Genomic DNA, 17630 nt, shown 5'->3' with positions numbered 1-17630 from the left:
GCTCAGGATATAAAGCGAGCAATGCTGCAGGATTATTGCACGACACTGTGTAATCCTGTTTGGAGATAAAGTGTGAAATGCTCTTTGCTTCAAATATGCAAGCTATGGACTACACCAAATCTGGGATTAGATTAATATATAATGCATTTTGCTTTTGATCATCTAACATATTAGGCTGATCAAATATCTTCCAGTAACATATGGAATCAAATCAGAAGTTCTGGAAAAGAACAAACTCAGTTATCGCACATCTGACAATATCTGGACGCCAAAGACAATGTGCAGCTTATAACCACAAGATAAAAGATCAAAAACACTTTATTCCGAAGCAGATGCCCATCTGCAATATTTACAGCGCACCAAACAGGTGGGTGGGAACAATGTGAGCAAGAGAGTGAAACAGATTCACACTAATATAACAAAGCTTACATACAGACAAAAAAAAGACAATGTAAAATATTGTAGCAGAGCACTAAACAATTACCTGAAAGATATCACTCAGCTGTGCACAGTGTAATGTGATGTAATGTGACGTGTAGATTTAATTTAAAAATACTGCTACAGTTTTATAACTACAGTGCGCCAAAGGGGAAACGAGCTCTTTCGCCGTGCTTGTGGCTGTTCCTGAAGCCTGAGACTGTGTGGCTGGATTTCATTGACTAGGACCACTGAAAAACTGATCTGCTGCTCACAGACGGAACGGTCCAGCTGCTCAAAGCTGAAGTTTGACTTGTCACATAGTAATTTTTGAGTAAAACTAATGATGGATTGTTACAGTGATTGATTTAAATTAATTATCCTGTTTGTTAGCACCAACTCAAGAGTGAAAAAAAATTCTCCTCAACTGGGTGCTTTTACTCCATCGTTAATCAGCAATGCATTTTTCTCTTCGTGACTCATCGTTGCTTCAGGAACGTGTCACGTGGGACACGATGTCCTGCCTTTGAATCAGACCCAGAGATGTTATTATGTTACCCTTCTCTGAACCGCCTAATGCCCCTTTGAACTGTCTACACAGACGAAAAAGCACAAAATAATACAAATGAAAAATTGCCAGACCACAGACCAGGCTAACCAAGTAAAATGAAAGTCTTTTACTGCCTGACTGACTACTCATTGTTAAAACATGCACAAGGTGAGCTGTGCAGCAAGCTTGCTTAACAAGTGCACCGAAATTTCTCATGTTTTCGTAATGCGATTTTGTGGGTAGAGAAAAACTGATTTAAGCATATTATTTTTTCTTTGCTATTTCCCTAGAATAAAAAATAATAATTTTACCGAGTACATTGCGTATTCACAAAGGCGCTCGACAAAGAAATAATGCCGGAGCAATGTTTTTGTGCAGCAGACGTTTGGAAAGTGTGAGAGTTGGGAAAAGGAAGGACTTATTGCATAATCCAAAAACAAATAAAATTATTTGACCAAGCTGTCAGTATTGATTAGACCACGGAGCTGGCTACTGTTGACTTTAATTCAAATTTTTTTGTTGTTGTTGCATAATGCTATCACACAGGAGGATGGTGTGCTGTATAGTTTCCATAAAAACAGATCACCTATTCCCAGAACAGTCCTCCTAATGTAAAAAGGGTCACACAGTCTACTATATGCATGAATTAACAATTCATTACCCAACAGTTCAACAATATTAGGAAGAAAAATAGGAAATGACGTCTTATATGAGTAAAATGAGTAGAAAAAGAGCCACTGCATTAAATTTATGCAAAAAAAAGAAAAGAAAAAAAGTCTAGGATTTCAGTTTCCCGCAGTCTTTCTCTGCAGTCTGGGTGTGTTTAACCATAGTGTGTTTAAAAATGGAAAGAAATTGAAAACCACATACATTTTTTATGTAGTGTATTTCTGTTTGTTATATATCTCCTTCAATTCATAAGTAAAAATCATTACTGGTTTTGTTAGTAAAATGTTACAGATCAAAAGAAGAGACTACAAAATAACCACGCAATATAATATTCTAGTCAGGAAAATACATTTAAAACAAAAAAATAACACAACATTTACATGGTATTGGGTTGCATTACAGCATTTTATTGTGAAGTTTCCCGTTTTTTTGTCCAACCTTCTGAATATCCCTGTCAGCCTCTGAGCTGATTCTGTTCTCTAACAACGTTGGTACCTCTGTGACAGACTCGAGTCTGTAGGTGTCCTGGTCTGTCTTCTTGATGAGGCACCAGTGAACGCTGACAACCATGACAGCTTTTTTTTGTCACAGAGGCAACACCTTGCTGTGTGTGTTGACGCTTCTGCCAAAGGAGGACAGCCAGCTCCCCTTGTTCACAGAGTGCATGCGGATGCTGACACTGGTGGACCCATGAGGAATGTAACGGCCACAAGACAGCACCTCCAGAGCACAATCACGGAACTGATAGGAAAAAAACAACAACCAAGAACAAGAACTGTCAGGAAATATGAGCAATAATTTCACAAACAGTGTTTCTTCAATCTTTGTTCACAATCAAGATTTTATCTCAGTTCTACAGTACCTGTGTGCTTTTACCTGTTTGTTGGAAAGGAAGTAGATGATGGGGTTGTAGATTGGACTCGTCTTGGCAAAGTACATTGGCATGGTGGCAACTAGAGGAGGAATGTGCAGCTCTGGATCTATAACTACCACCAATGACAATGCTGTGTAGGGCAGCCAGCAGGCAAAAAATGCTACTACCATAGCCAACACCATACTGATGGCATGATCATTCTCTTTCTGGCTGGAACGCCCACCTTGTAGCTCCACACTCCTGTTCAGCTAGAAGAGAGCAACGTTGGGCCACATTAAAAGCTAATTACTTGTTTTACTATGCATGCGGTAGACTGCAAGCAAACATAGATAGATGCATGAATTTTAAATGTTGCTTAAATGGTGTAATGAATAAGCAAAAGCTATTACACACCCACCTTATTCATGGATTTCAGCAGTTTAAAGTAGCAGTAGATGATGATTGCAACTGGAATAATGAAGCAGAGGAGTGTGTAGAAAATGAGATAGCTGTAGTTGCTCCATGATCTCTCTTCCCAGGCCAGTGAGCAGGATGTCTGGACCCCCTCATGTCCGTAGGAGCTCCAGCCAAATAATGGCGCCACAGCCCAAAACAAGCAGAAGATCCAGACAAACAGCAAGCCAAAGATGCTTCTCCGCATCCTCATCTTTAAACCAGCTTTTGGCTTGCATACCACATTGTATCGCTCATAGGCAAGAAGAGTAAGAGTGCAGAGAGACACCAAACCTAGACAAGACAACAACAAGAAAACATAACTGACATTTAGACAGTTCAAGGCATACTCGGATTTCTTTTCTTTTATAGAGTTATCAACTCCAATGATTTTTGAGTACGCTCGGGTGTCATGAAGAAGATATCTGATAAATCTGACACGTGACTAAACTCTACATGCAAAGAAAACATTCATAAAACACAAAAGAAACAAAAGTCATTTCTTGAAATGCTAAAAAAGATGCTCCAAAAATGTAAGATTTTCTAATGTTTCTTGGTTCCCAGGATATTTAAAAGCAGAATGAGAAGCAGAGCCTTCAGCTTTCAGGCTCCTCCCTAAGTCTGGTTCTTCTGGAGGTTTCTTCCTGTTAAAATTGAGTTTTTCCTTTCCACTGTTAAATGCTTGCTTACAAGGATAATTTTCTCTCGATTATTGTAAGGGTCTTTACCTTATAATATGAAGCTCCCTGGGCAACTGTTGTTGTGATTTGGCACTGAAATCTAAAGCATTAGTAATTTTAATTAGTATGTCTCACTGTGACAGAATGACAGTGGCAACTGGATTCATACACTACATTTTATTATGTGTAAACTCAGTGTGCTTAACAGAAGAAACAAACATATAAACCTCTCTGTGTAGGTCTGTTTGAACAAAAAAGGTTTTGAGTCTATTTTTGAATGTTGCCACAGATGTAACTGATCTCAGGTCAGCAGGCAGCTTGTTCCAAAGAGCAGGACAACAGTATCTAAAAGAAGCACCATCAGCATATTTGGATCTGATTCTAGGAACGTCAAGATCTACACCTGATCACCAGAGAGGTCTGACTCGGTCATAAACAGTGAGCAAGTCAGAGATGTACTGGGGGTGTTCAAACCATTAAGAGCTTTGTGATCTATTAAAAAGATTTAAAAGGTAATTCCATGCTGTACTGGGAGCCAGTGCAGTGCCTTCAATAGTGGGGTATCATTGTCCTTCATACCTTTAAGAATTCTGGTTGCTGCGTTTTTAATGAGTTGAAGTAATTCTACTGATGATTTGGAGTGTCCTGAAAACACAGCGTTATAATATTCGAACATCCTTGATATGACAGCATGAACCAGTTTCTCAAAGTCAGTTTGAGATAAGAATTTTCCAACTTTTAATATATTTTTGAGTGCTAGAAAGCAGTTCTGGTTAAATGAGTAATTATCAAAACTGAGATCACTGTCCAAAATAATGCCAAGGTCCCTGACTCAGCTCACTGCTCACTGTGTTTCAGAGACAGGGATAATAAATAAGAAACTACAAGTATTTCTGTCTTGTCCCTGTCCAGTTGTAAAAAGTTTCAAGGCATACGGCAATCAATGCAGCTCATTAGTTTGAGAACAGAATTTACATCATCAGAGTAAAATGATAGATACAACTGAGTGTCACCTGCATAAGAATGGTAGAATATAATGTGATTTTATGGACCAAAGGCAGTAAGACAGACAGAAAGTCTGAACTCCAGAAACACACACATACAAAAACACCGCATATAACAACTAAACTTACCAAAGTAATTGACTGAAAATCCCTGGAGCACACAGGCTGTGTGTCCAATAAAATAGGAGCCTTGGTAGTTTGTGATGGTGACCACCAGGGAGCCACAAAGGCTTATCATGAGGTCAGACACAGCGAGGCTGAGGATCAAAACGTTCATTGGCTGTAGGAGAGCCGAATTCCTCAGCATCACGGCTATGACCACACTGTTGTTAAACACTGATAGCACCGTGTTGATGAACATGAGGAAAGAAAGGATGCTGTAGCCCACATGAGGGAAGATGGTTGGTGGTACGGTCACCACCTCAGTTTGGATGGAAGGGAATGGAGAGCTGGAGCTCAGAGGTGTGCTGTTAGTGTCCATGGTGCCCAAACTATCCAGCCTTAATGAAGCATCTATGAGGTCAGGGACTGAACCCCCAGATACTCTCTCCTCAGCTCAGGAGCCAATATCATTGGTTTGATCATTTTTGATCCCTGTCAAAGCACTAGGCTTTTTTTTTTTCTTTCTAAGATCCCAGAGCCTGCACCTGCCTAACAGTTAAAGCCCCAGATGCAATACGGTAAATTAGTCAGTAACACGATTTGGGTGGGGGATTAATCCCAATAAACCCTCTGCTATAACTGTAATTAGAAACTCGAGTGGTTATTAACACCGGTGCAATTAGTCCTGAAAATTAAATTTCAACTATGAAACCTTTTGTTGTTTGTATAGGTAATAATACCAATAACATAAGCAAAGAATGAATGGATTACTCATTCAGTGAACACATACGTGCTAATTAAGTCGGCAGATCAGATCATGCCCTTTTAAATGACGACATAATCACTGGGTTAGGATCAGGCCATTTCCAGTTTAATAAATAATGAAATAGACCGTAAGTAAACACTTCATAAACACATCATTTAAACTACAGACCAAGACTATGAGGTCATGGTTGTGGCCACTGTAATTTTCCCTTTGATATTCCTTTTTTAAAAACTCCAGCATATATATATATATATATATATATATATATATATATATATATATATATATATATATATATATATATATATATATATATATATATATATATATATATATATATATACATACATACATACATATAAATAAAATATAGCCACGGTTACAGCACAAAACATTTTACTCATCTCCTACAAAAGTGTCAAACCTGACTTGTCTGGTCAGATTCACACCAATGGCCTGCTGGCCCACCACCAAACCCACCACCAAACCAGTCATGCCGAACAATATTAGAGGCAGCATAACGTTCTCCACAATTATAAAGCCCAAACCAGACCCTTTTATGTCTGTCAGGTGCTCAGGGTGAACCTCATCTGTGAAAAGCACAGGGTGCCCTTCTGGTATTCTATGGCAAATGCCAATTGAGTCCTCAAGCCACTCTCATGGAGTCTGTTTCTACTTGTCTGGTCAGATTCACACCAATGGCCTGCTGGAGGTCATTTTGCAGCTCTGGCATTCTCATCCTGTTCCTCTGTATCTGCTCTTTTGTGCAAAAACAGATCTACAGCCCTGTCTGGCCCTCTTAGAGCAGCTTCCTTCACACATCAAAAAGCAACATTCATGCTAAATATAGCGATGATGTTCAATTTTTTTTTTCTCCTGAGAAAATTGAACATTTCTCACGTGCTAAAATGAGACATACAGGCTGTGCTGTGTGAGAACTCCTAAAACTATTAAACGTCTCAGAACATCAAAGTGCAGTTTGCTTGACAATGTGCAGCAAATAATGATATCAACGGAGATTGTGGCTGGCAAATGTTTTTCTGAAAAAGCTAATTGCAACAAAGTTATATCAGGGTGTTGCAAAAAGTAAATACTGCAGTAACGTAAACAAAGGGATTAAGGCAACGCAGTCTGTAATGTAACTGTAAATATCCATTACACCCACAGATGCAAAGGACATAAAAGGCATAGATGATTTGTGTGCAATTCACAGCTCGAAATAGGAGAAAACAAAAACGGTGCGTGACTGCCCCCTGTTGTTTGTACTGCATAAAATCATCTATTCGTTTAATTAAACAATTCTGTCAAACACAAACTACTCATCTTAAGACTTGTTGTTTTACAAGGACATAAATTACTAATTTAAAGCACAAATTTCATAAACAGTTTACATCAACTGTCACCATTGGAGCTCACTTCAAAATGTGGCATGCTGAAGAAAATAAAATTAAATAAATGAACGAATGATTGAGATCATTCAGCCTCTGCGTTTTGCTTTTTACGGTGGTTTTCTGTTGCTAATCACACTCTGCTTTGGTCCTGTGGAGCTGGAGAGGAGGCACCTAAACCGGCAGAACCGTGCTCGGGCCAGTAGGAGGCTTCGTGCTGCAGAGGAGTACGGCGAGGGAAAAAGGTGTGCTGGAAGTCGTAGTTGAGCAGGCAGCTGATGGAGGCCATGTAGATGTCAGCGAAGCGCGAGAGTCGGCGTGAGAAGTAAGTGGGGTTGTGGTATGTTCGAAAGAGACTTCCAAACTGAGCATTGAAGATGTCCTTGGTATGAGGCCTGTAATATATGAAAACACAACCATCGAGATATGGTTAGATCGATTCCACAATATCTCTAAAAATTATCCAAAATGGTTTTAGATAAATAAAACATTTTGTTATTACTTCATGGCTTCTCTTTCTTTGATCCACTCCTCGACCACAGCTCGAGACGTTGGATCCCTGTGCACCTGTTAGAGAGCAGTGCATAAATGTGAACCAAAAAAACTTTAAGAATGAAATTAAAGTTTATAAAGTACAATAACAATAATAATACAAATAAAAGACTAAGAGGAGGGATGATATACTAGGTTTCTGACCTGCATCTGTTCAATAAGTCCAGTCAGTGACTGTAACCAGGTCATCATGTGGACGTACTCTGGTGTATTCATGATCTTAATCTCCTTCCTCAGCTCAGGAATGATGGCACCCGTCCTCCAGCCATGTTTCAGTGTTAGATCCTGTTGAACAAAAGATCAGTAGATCCATCTTCATGATCATGATAGGCCAATAATTTAGAAATATACTCCTTCAGTCTGGGGCTTGAGCCGTGAATCTTTAGCACAGGGTATGGAGGAAATAAATCATTTGAGTCTGTCGTGTGCTCCTCCATCACTGTCTGGTATGGTGCAGCCACTAAACAGGACAGGAGCAGACTGCAGCGGACTGTACGGGCAGCAGAAAGGATCATCGGTGCCCCCTTGCCCTCCATCCAGGATCTGTACCTCTCAAGAACCAGGAAACGGGCAGGGAAAATCATCACAGACCCCTCACACCCTGCACACAGACTTTTTGATCTGCTGCCCTCTGGCAGACGGTACAGAAGCCTGCAGACCTGGACCACCCGACATAGGAAAAGTTTCTTTCCCCTCGCCATCTCCCTTCTTAACAGTTGACCTGTCACACTGCTCCCACTGCCAGACTGAAACTGCACCTTATGTACATTCTGTAGTATTCATTCCACCTCATTTCATTTCTGTATTTTATGTATATAAGTTTAGATTAGTTATTTATAGTTGGTTTACACAGCTTTGTGTGTGTGTGTGTGTGTGTGTGTGTGTGTGTGTGTGTGTGTGTGTGTGTGTGTGTGTGTGTTTTACATTGCTGTGCTTGTGCTTGAGAGCCACCATCTACCGGAACCAAATTCCCTGTATGTGTCTGCACATATTTGGCCAATAAACACGATTCTGATTCTGATTAAACAATAATAAACACAGAACACACAGTGTTTCAGTACTTACGGTAGTATGTCTAAGTAAAGACAGATAACCAGAACTAAACTATAACAATTTCATCTGCTAGTTAAGAGGAACATGACCTCTGAAAATGCCATCTGCAACACATCCAAAGCGGGAACATGTTTTGGACTTGAGTAATTAAAAAGAGGAAACTCAGAAATGTTTCTACTCTGTGCCCACTTGCAGCAATGAGGTCATTCCACAGCCAGACAGCCTGAGTGTAAGCTGTGACTAGTGTAAACTACAAAATACCAGCTTCCATCTCTCTAAACAAGCAAGACGACATAACTGACTCCTGGCTGCCTGCCACCTGCAAGGCATCATGCCAACGATATAAAATCTACCTCTCATAATCAGCTTTTACTGCTAATCAAGTTTATACATATATGTAACCTGCTTTGTCCAAGCTGTTGCCAGTTCCTGAGTTACAGGCATGAAAAGATAAGAGGTGGTGATGTGCTGTGCTACTCATGAGTGAATTTCCCGGAGGAACCTACCCGAGGGATTAATAAAGTTCTATCTATCTATCTTTACAGCAGGTGTGTCATACAAACTTAAGTGATCACTTTAAAAACACATCAAATGTCAATGGGGGGAAAAAATCCTACTGGATATCTGTACTGATACCTACTGTGTAATGTGTTAGGAATGAAAGGAAGCCAGATCATTTGATGAAAATCAAAATGATCAATCTACACTCAGTAGTTTGTATGGTGCCCATGTGGTTACATGCATGCCTGACAACATTGGGCCATGCTTCTAATGAGACAACGGTTGGGGAATCTCCCAGATCTGAACAAGGGCATTACTGAACTCCTGGACAGTTAACGTTCAATCTGGCTGCGTTGGATGGACTAAAACATAATGTCCCAGAGGTGTTCTGCTGGATTCAGATCAGCCGAACATTGAGGTCAGTCAGTGGTATCAATTATGTAATCCTCCAGGAAATGCCTGCATACTCTCACACATGAGGCATTGTCATGTACCAGGAGGAACCCAGCACCCACTGCATCAGAGTAGGTTCTCACAATGGGTCCAGGGATTTCATCCTGATAGCTAATGGGAATCATGGTGCCGTCGGCTAGCCTGTAGAGATCTGTCCCTGCCTCAATGGATATACCTCCCCAGACCTCACTGACCCACCACCAAACCAGTCATGCCGAACAATATTAGAGGCAGCATAACGTTCTCCACAATTATAAAGCCCAAACCAGACCCTTTTATGTCTGTCAGGTGCTCAGGGTGAACCTCATCTGTGAAAAGCACAGGGTGCCCTTCTGGTATTCTATGGCAAATGCCAATTGAGTCCTCAAGCCACTCTCATGGAGTCTGTTTCTACTTGTCTGGTCAGATTCACACCAATGGCTTGCTGGAGGTCATTTTGCAGCTCTGGCATTCTCATCCTGTTCCTCTGTATCTGCTCTTTTGTGCAAAAACAGATCTACAGCCCTGTCTGGCCCTCTTAGAGTAACTGCCTGTCTCCTGGAATCTCCTCCATGCTCCTGAGACTGTGCTGGGAGACACAGTAAACCTTATGGAAATTGCATGTATGACTGGAGGACTTGGAGGAGGAGGAGGAGCAGGAGGAGGAGGAGTGGGACTACTGCAAAACTAGTGAAAAACAGACAGAAAATATGAGGAGGGAAAAAAATCTCTGTGGCCTCCACCTGTAATACCATTCCTGTTTTGGGGGTAGATTTATTGTTGCTCCACTAGTGCACCTGTTGTTAATGTAATTAACATGAAAGCAACTAAAACCTATTAACAACCCCCTCTGCTACTTAACTGACCAGATCAATACCCCAAAGTTTAACTGACCTGATGCTGTGCTCTTATTAAAAAGTCTCCCTTTAATTTATCAGCCAAACCCAATGCAGCGTCTAAGTAACTAGGCTTCAGTGCATTTAGTTGTATATTTCAAACCCTGTTGTCTTCTTCCAGAACAGGTAAGACTTAGATTGTTGTAAAGAATAATCCAGCCTGAGACCTTTGAGTTCTGGGAAAACACACTAAATGGAGCATTATCAAAGCACTGCATGGTCAAAGCGGGGTTCCACTCTTTGTTTGTATTCATAGTACAATAATTTTTAACACTGCAGGCCTTGGTGTAGTTTTAATGCTTTGTTATAAATATGCAACTTACTGCCAAGTCGCTGTAGATGTGATCTCCAAAGTAGAGTACTTTGGATCCTCTCCAGCCGGTCAGCCTGAGGAATTCATAAAGGTTTCCCTGAATACCAAAGTCATACAGAAAGAAAGATTAACCATTTGTTTCATCATGCAGTGTATCCAGTGGGATTTATTAGAATTGTTAAATGAGCACAGTACCTGTTTATAGATCTGCCCTTTTTCCAGCCTGTGAATTCTGTCCCACAGCAGCACACCTTTGTCTGTCACTCGCCTGAAAGGTCTAAAACAAAACGGCAAATTGGATATTTAGTAAAGCGATGCACATTTTTATACAACGATCAACACAATGTAGCCACACTGGCATGTGTTATTTAAGTGCCCTAAAACATAACATGAAGATAGTATGAGAAGCATATTACTTACTTCCTCCTGTCATTAAAGAAACTAGGTTTATCAGCTTGAACAATGACAACATCAAACAAGTCCCTCCAGTCTTTTCCTACGATGAAGTTCATTCCTCGATCCCTGCAGCAAACAAAGATTCCGCTTTTTACTTTGTCAGCAACGCCTTAGAGCTCGTTATGAGGGTGCAATAACACTAAGCTTAGGGTTAGCATGTCAATGCAGCACTAGGCTAGCGTAAACTCAGTTAAACTTGCAAATTGGTCCACCTGTTAATTCATAAAAATGGAGGACAGTCAAATCCAAACCCAGCTGGGCACAACTTAGATTGCCTGTTAATTAAAATATCAACATCTCATTTTAACATTTACACATTTACTAACACAGTTATGAAGCCCATTCTTCCAATTACGACATTAATAAAAACACGAGATCGTGCACATTGTAGCACACATCAGGCCCATCCTGATAACTCAGTGTAACAAAATATTATATCAAAGACATAATTTCAGTGATTTTTCAACCTTTCGAGGTTGGATACGCACAAGCTTGTTATATTTCTGGAAAAAAAGACACTTCAAAAGGCTTCACAGTGAATGATTTACAATGAATTACAAACACCAGCCTGCTGATGTGTGTTTGCCCATCCATAAAACTTGGGGCATTATAAAGCGGCACCAATTAAACATTAGTACACCAATACACGACATTTTTAATTAATCACGTCAACAAATACTTGCACTCTGTTTGCTCTCACTTACACAAAGTCAAAAGGGCTATTGGTAATGAGGAACATCTTTTTTCCTTGCGCTGACAGCTTCTTCAGCACAGCGTGGCTTTGCTCACCATAGCAAATGTACTTCTCTGAAAAGAGAGAGGGGGAAAAGAAACCCTATGCTTTTAATTGTAAATCACAGCTTCATTAAGCCTAAATTGTGTTTTTATTTCTTGGCAACTATTCAGATGTGGCCATATCGTTTCTTTCATTAGTTCAAACTAAGTAATATAAATCAAAGTAAAATTACCAATATCCGCCTCCACAGCTCGGTACATTATGCCCTTGACATGAACATCTCTAATAGCTTCCTGTGAAGAAAAGTAAACAGCCCTTAGCCACAAGTTATAACTTCAGCGACGCTATGTTAACATTCAGGTCCAATAGCAACTTTGCTGTGAATATAAACAGTTGACTTAGAAGCACAAAGCAAGTGCATCTGTGAATACAAATGAATATCAAGAAAGAAAGCCCCAGAGTTTAGTTTCTTTGGTGACACACTGAGAAAGTGTTTGAATCAATGAGTGTGCGAGTAAACTTTCCCCTGAAATCCTGATCCCCTCAGGGAAAACTTAGGATGTTTAACATATACAAAGATTGTTTGATGCACAAAAGAAGTAAAAAATAATAAAATGGGCTTGAAAGTAATTAAAAAAAGGAGGAAGGGGGTGTCCTTGAGCAAACATGAGAAGCATTAGCGGAACAGAGAGTCAGTGTGAGGACTTTTTAAAGACAGCGATCTGACAAATACCCTACAGTGTGACACAGAACTGAGAAGCCCACCATGACAGTTGGCCTCAAAGGGAGAACGCAGATCAGATTTTTCGCCGGTCTCCCTGTGAAGTCGTGGAGCCACCAGAGAACAGACGCACATGGCTGCAAGCGAGCATGCTTGACTAAAATTAGACATTGCTTTTCAGATCTAAATATAAGATGGAACCGAATGGCTGGAGTACCACAGCGCTCCCTGGAAACATGTAAATACAGTTACAGTCATGAACATGTGGCTGGATTTATTCTCATCACACACACACTGGCCTTTTTCGAGATCCAATCAGGAAAAAGAGAGTGCTGTTAAATCATTGCATTAAAACAAGGTACAGCGATAACAAGACAGCTGACCTTTACATCTTTGTAGAGATGGACTGGCTCATAGTCGATGTTGTGCCTCATGAAGAAGTCGTTGACACACGACAGAAGGGTCATCTCAGGCAGGGAGAATATGTCCATGAACTGTTTCATCGTATGGCCATGTGAACTCTGCATTATTAGAGCAGGGCGATATGACCAAAAATATTTATCACGATATACATTTGAAAATCTGCAATAACGATATAACTGATGATATAATTGACACTAGACAAAACACTTTACAACTCCTCAACTTTATAATTGCAAAAAAAACCCATCAATGTATTTTCACTTAAACAAGCAGCTGTTTTAAGTGCATTAAAGTTATATAAAAAATTAACAGTGCAAATGCAAATTCCTTGCTGACAGTTTAACCAAAAGGCATTTCCAGTGAAAACTGGCTGACATATCCTCAGCATAACCATGTATAATATCCACAAAACTTAAAAAGAGGTTATACACATACAATACGGTAATATTATGTTGAAGCACAGTACGTATCACTCCGTGAGGCTCCTGCCTACGATAACCGTAATGCTCCGACAATCCATCAAGCTGTGCGGCTTTGTAGCTTAGCAAAGTCGTACTGAAACATTTGACAGACTCTTGAGCGCCGTGTACGACATAAAATCATTTCGAGGTCAGTAAACACAACCAGAATTCATAAACAAGGTACACGGGATTATAAGGGGCACTGTCGATTTTCAGAAAATTCAAAGGATTGATTTTAAGTGTGCCGTATTTTCCAAAAAACACGGTAATAACGACGGCCCACTAGCATACTCTACCAAAAATAGTGTTTTGTTGTGTATCTGACGGATGAAAGCCAAACCAGTTCCACACCACTGAAGTTGCAGCATTTTTACAAACCAATTCTGGTTCATCCGTTTCATTCAACGATCCGCTTTCGCTCTTCTCATTCTGCGTCGCCGCCATGTTCATATGTAAGCAAAGGCACGGCGCATGCCCGTTTTACCCATATTCTGTCGCGATATTTCATTTTCCTATCATTGCCCAACATTATACCGGTATTACCGTGAACGGTATGATATAGCCCAGCCCTAGTCATTATCATAATTATTATGTTTGTTACAGTATCTGTGTGGAGACATGACAGTGTGGAAGTGCTGATCACCTTGCCATAGAAGTCACTCATGATCTCCAGAGGAACATGGCAGCCTTCATACATGGCAATTACTTCTTCGTCAGGAACTGGATGAAGACCTCTGAATCAAAAACATTAAACAATGTAAATTCCTAAACAGCATGTCATTTGTATCGTCATATAAATGGTCACTACTCAGACATGGAATTAACAAAGTGCACACATACCTGTATACAGTTCCCAACTGGATATAGTGAAAAGCATCTATCTTCATCAGTAATGCCTAAAAATGATTAAATATAATCATCATACCGATGGTCCTCACATCGTTCTTAGATTGTCTAAACAGTTTAAGACAATGGAAGCTCCACTCTCACCTTTTGGACGTCATAGTGAAGTCCTCTTACAGCAAAACTTGGAATGTATTCGTACTTTCGCAGGCCCTCTGGATACTTTAAAAAAAACAAAGGTTTACATTTAGTGACAAGAAAAGCATTAGGTTTACTTAAAACCAATGAGCAACATAAATTACCCACAAAGGTAAATGTACTTTTGCACATGGAGCTTAAACAGGGTTGTAGCTTCTTTTAGACCTTAGCACACTGACAACCTTTAAGAATATGTTACATAAATTAACTTGCTTTGTTTTTAGCCAATGCACAACAACCACCGCCTCAAGACGCTTTGGATTGTTTGGTAAAGACCCTAAACCCAAACAATCAGATGACCCATACGACTAAGCATTTGGTGACAGTGGAAAGAAAAAAACTCCCTTTTCAAAGGAAGAAGCCGGACAGAACCGGGCTCAGGGATGGGTGGCCATGTGTGGGCAACCAGTTATGGTGGAGCGGAGGGGTGACTTAATCAGTAGTGTCAGGTTGTAGAATCATTCACAACACACACCCGGTGGTTAGTGACGAGGATGTCCCGTGCTATGTTGAAGATGAGAGTGTGGAGATGGCTGGAGTAGAATGCCAGAGTGTAGTCGTAGTCGAACCCGTAGATCTCTATGTCTCGCAGACTCATCTCATTGTTGGCAAAAATAGTGTCTGGGTCGACAGAGTTGGCAGTTATAACGGAGATCAGATCTGAGAAGAAAAATAAAAACACAAGAGCTTTCTTCAGCTTATTTGAATTCAGAAATATAAACAATAATACAGATGAGGAATGTATCTGTATATATCCTACCTCTTTCTTAACAAGTGGGCCAATCTCAGCAAAACTTTGCACAGACACATGTACAGCAATTATTAACATCTGTGTTTTTAAAAAATATTTATAATAAATTCTTGCATTATTGTATATATTTCATCTATAATTAATAAGTATATTGCCTACATTGACTGTCACGTCTATTTTATTTATAGCATTATTAAAATCATTTATAGTAATCGGAAGAAGTGAATATAAGTTTTTGAGGATCTGAAAATATGTAATTGTGACAAACATGTAAAAACTAATACATTAGAAAAGGGGGGGGGGGGATGCATTCATACAGCTCTTGATTCTATGCACCTAAAATATTTTATCTATCTCACATCCATGGCCAGTTTAGAGTCACCAACTCACCTGACATGAATGTCTTTGGAATGTGGAAGGAAGCTAAAACATGTGGAGGAAACCGGGAAGCTTCTTGCTGTGAGGCAACAGTGCTAATCACACCAACTCCCAAGGTTACTCTCATTCAGGAGTGGACAAAAGGTGTGTAAAAGAACACCTCAGTCAAACATCAGCACAGCGTTGATTTAACCCTTCAATGTCAACTTCCCAACAAATTCTGACCTTTAAAAAAGATCATTAATCAGTAATGCAATAAATAAAAACATGCAGGTTTTAAGGTTCCGAAATGTAGACATTGGGGATTTGTTAGCATCAGTGATACACAAATAAATCAAGTTACAGGTACAACCTATTTTCCACATTTAGAGTCTGCTGTCTGAGAAGCTATTAATATAGAGCAATGGTGAGATGTAGTTAGTCAGCAGGAAACACAAGCCATGACAGAGTTATAAAGAAACAGCAGCTTTGTATTTAGGGCAGGGCTGTAATTATTAATGAGGAGCCGCCTCACTGTGAACAGTGACCTTACCTCCAGTTTGTCTTTTGGTCTCATCGTAAACAGACCACAGCCTCTCTGTCGTGTTCTGACCGTCTAAGGAGCTGCTACAAACAGATGCTGCGCACTTTCCGGCTCTGGGCTCGTGGGAGAGTAGCTGACCAACTCCCTGGGACACCGCTCTGAAATTCCGTTTCCATAACCGAGACCTTACCGGATGGTAGTGGTGGTGTAACCCCTGTACGACATTACAAAAAATATTGGCCTTCTGCAGACAGTCCGTGTGTTTCAGAAGAGAACAGAGCGGCAAAGACCAGGGCGCCATAGCTTTGTTCAGAGCGTGGCGGACCGTGCGGAGGTTGCGGTGTACTCCCCAGCCGACTGCATGCGGCAACGGGCTCCCTCGGCAAAAACAGAAACTGTCGCTGTGTAGTTGCTCTTACGTCACTTCCCTGTTTGGTAAGGTTACGACCAGCCAGCCAATCAGGAGCTCGTGCGTTTGACGTTCAGTGCCTCCCATAGCCTGAATATATTTATAAATGCATATAAGATGCATATTTCTAATACTTTATGCTTGCTCCTTACTGCCCTTCCATCATTTGGGATCACAGGTAGCCAACACGTAGTAAATGTGTTATTAGAGAGTAGAAATCCAATAAAATATGAGAGCAATAAAAGACTGAATGCTGAATCAAATCTATCTATCTATCTATCTATCTATCTATCTATCTATCTATCTATCTATCTATCTATCTATCTATCAATCAGAGGTGGGACCAAGTCATTGTTTTGCAAGTCTCAAGTAAGTCTCAAGTCTTTATCCTCAAGTCTCAAGTCAAGTCTCAAGTAATGTCAGGCAAGTCAGAGTCGAGTCTCAAGTCACTGGTGTAAAAGTCCGAGTCAAGTCACAAGTCTGAAACTTTGAATTTCAAGTCCTTTCGAGTCTTTAAAAAAAAAAACGAAAAAAATAATGTTGCAGTTATGCTAAATGTAAATATTAGACCATGTAATTTTAAAATCTGTGTTTTTCTCAACACATGACAAAATAGTGAACTTAGAAAATATACACAAATTGTGAAATTGCACCTCTTTAAAATGCAGCTCAATTAAACCTAGCTCCAAGAATAATTTTCACCGACAGTTCTGAGATAAGCTGCATGTTATTCTTGGAGGCTTTAAAATCGCATGACAAAAATATCATACACATTAAAAAAAAACTGTATCACCAACGTAGCCTGGACAACATTTGCTAGTTAGATGAAGTCAGCTATCTCATCTTAGCATATTTATATGCATATTTATAATCATACGGTTCTTGGAGTGAGTGCATACACTCATGAAGTTTAGTAACTTCCGGTCACTGCAACAAGCCCAGGTACAGTTTACCGCCGGATGGGTGCAGGACCTTGAAATGCACCGTGTAGAACGAAAGACCATCGTACGTATCATAAGTTTACCAGTCTCACAAATTGTCGTCATAAATACACATTCCTTAACCGTTTATTAATAGGACCTTTGAGCTCAACGGTAATTAA

General features: G+C 40.1%; 2 protein-coding genes across 2 annotated transcripts; both read right to left on the bottom strand.

Annotated features, from left to right (window-relative positions):
- Positions 1 to 326: 326 nt before the first annotated feature.
- parietopsin lies at positions 327 to 5755 on the bottom strand. The gene is made up of 4 exons (XM_086299082.1): positions 4756 to 5755; positions 2908 to 3236; positions 2513 to 2758; positions 327 to 2377 (listed from the first exon to the last, which is right to left on the bottom strand). Exons 1-4 carry the CDS (start codon positions 5105 to 5107, stop codon positions 2222 to 2224), a joined length of 1083 nt encoding a protein of 360 aa, XP_086155208.1. The 5' UTR covers positions 5108 to 5755; the 3' UTR covers positions 327 to 2221.
- Positions 5756 to 6768: 1013 nt separating this feature from the next.
- On the bottom strand, positions 6769 to 16530 carry nt5dc3 (5'-nucleotidase domain containing 3). Its single transcript, XM_086299081.1, has 14 exons — positions 16129 to 16530; positions 14943 to 15127; positions 14417 to 14491; positions 14267 to 14322; positions 14070 to 14160; positions 12926 to 13063; positions 12054 to 12114; positions 11790 to 11892; positions 11050 to 11151; positions 10825 to 10906; positions 10640 to 10726; positions 7579 to 7719; positions 7385 to 7449; positions 6769 to 7277 (listed from the first exon to the last, which is right to left on the bottom strand). Exons 1-14 carry the CDS (start codon positions 16418 to 16420, stop codon positions 7016 to 7018), a joined length of 1740 nt encoding a protein of 579 aa, XP_086155207.1. The 5' UTR covers positions 16421 to 16530; the 3' UTR covers positions 6769 to 7015.
- Between the last annotated feature and the right edge of the window lie 1100 nt (positions 16531 to 17630).

The sequence above is a fragment of the Aulonocara sp. 'chitande type north' Nkhata Bay genome, linkage group LG7 (genome assembly GCF_057382095.1).
Source record: "Aulonocara sp. 'chitande type north' Nkhata Bay isolate Kocher_YH1m ecotype deep benthic linkage group LG7, A_spYH_male_GT1.1, whole genome shotgun sequence".
Taxonomy (NCBI): Eukaryota; Metazoa; Chordata; class Actinopteri; order Cichliformes; family Cichlidae; genus Aulonocara; species Aulonocara sp. 'chitande type north' Nkhata Bay.
The sequence above is the reverse complement of the archived record's forward strand: the minus strand, read 5'-3'. Positions and strand labels throughout refer to the sequence as shown.

What these genes read in the sequence shown, in the direction of transcription:
- nt5dc3 (XM_086299081.1), bottom strand. Translation starts at nt 16,420, where the DNA reads ATGGCGCCCTGGTCTTTGCCGCTCTGTTCTCTTCTGAAACACACGGAC. An exon ending in GACCAAAAGACAAACTGGAG is followed by an intron (nt 15,128 to 16,128) that starts GTAAGGTCACTG and finishes TTTTCTTCTCAG; the next exon opens with ATCTGATCTCCGTTATAACT. An exon ending in ATCTCTACAAAGATGTAAAG is followed by an intron (nt 12,115 to 12,925) that starts GTCAGCTGTCTT and finishes TTTTCTTCACAG; the next exon opens with GAAGCTATTAGAGATGTTCA.
- parietopsin (XM_086299082.1), bottom strand. Translation starts at nt 5,107, where the DNA reads ATGGACACTAACAGCACACCTCTGAGCTCCAGCTCTCCATTCCCTTCC. An exon ending in TGCTGAAATCCATGAATAAG is followed by an intron (nt 2,759 to 2,907) that starts GTGGGTGTGTAA and finishes GCTCTCTTCTAG; the next exon opens with CTGAACAGGAGTGTGGAGCT. An exon ending in ACTTCCTTTCCAACAAACAG is followed by an intron (nt 2,378 to 2,512) that starts GTAAAAGCACAC and finishes TTTTCCTATCAG; the next exon opens with TTCCGTGATTGTGCTCTGGA.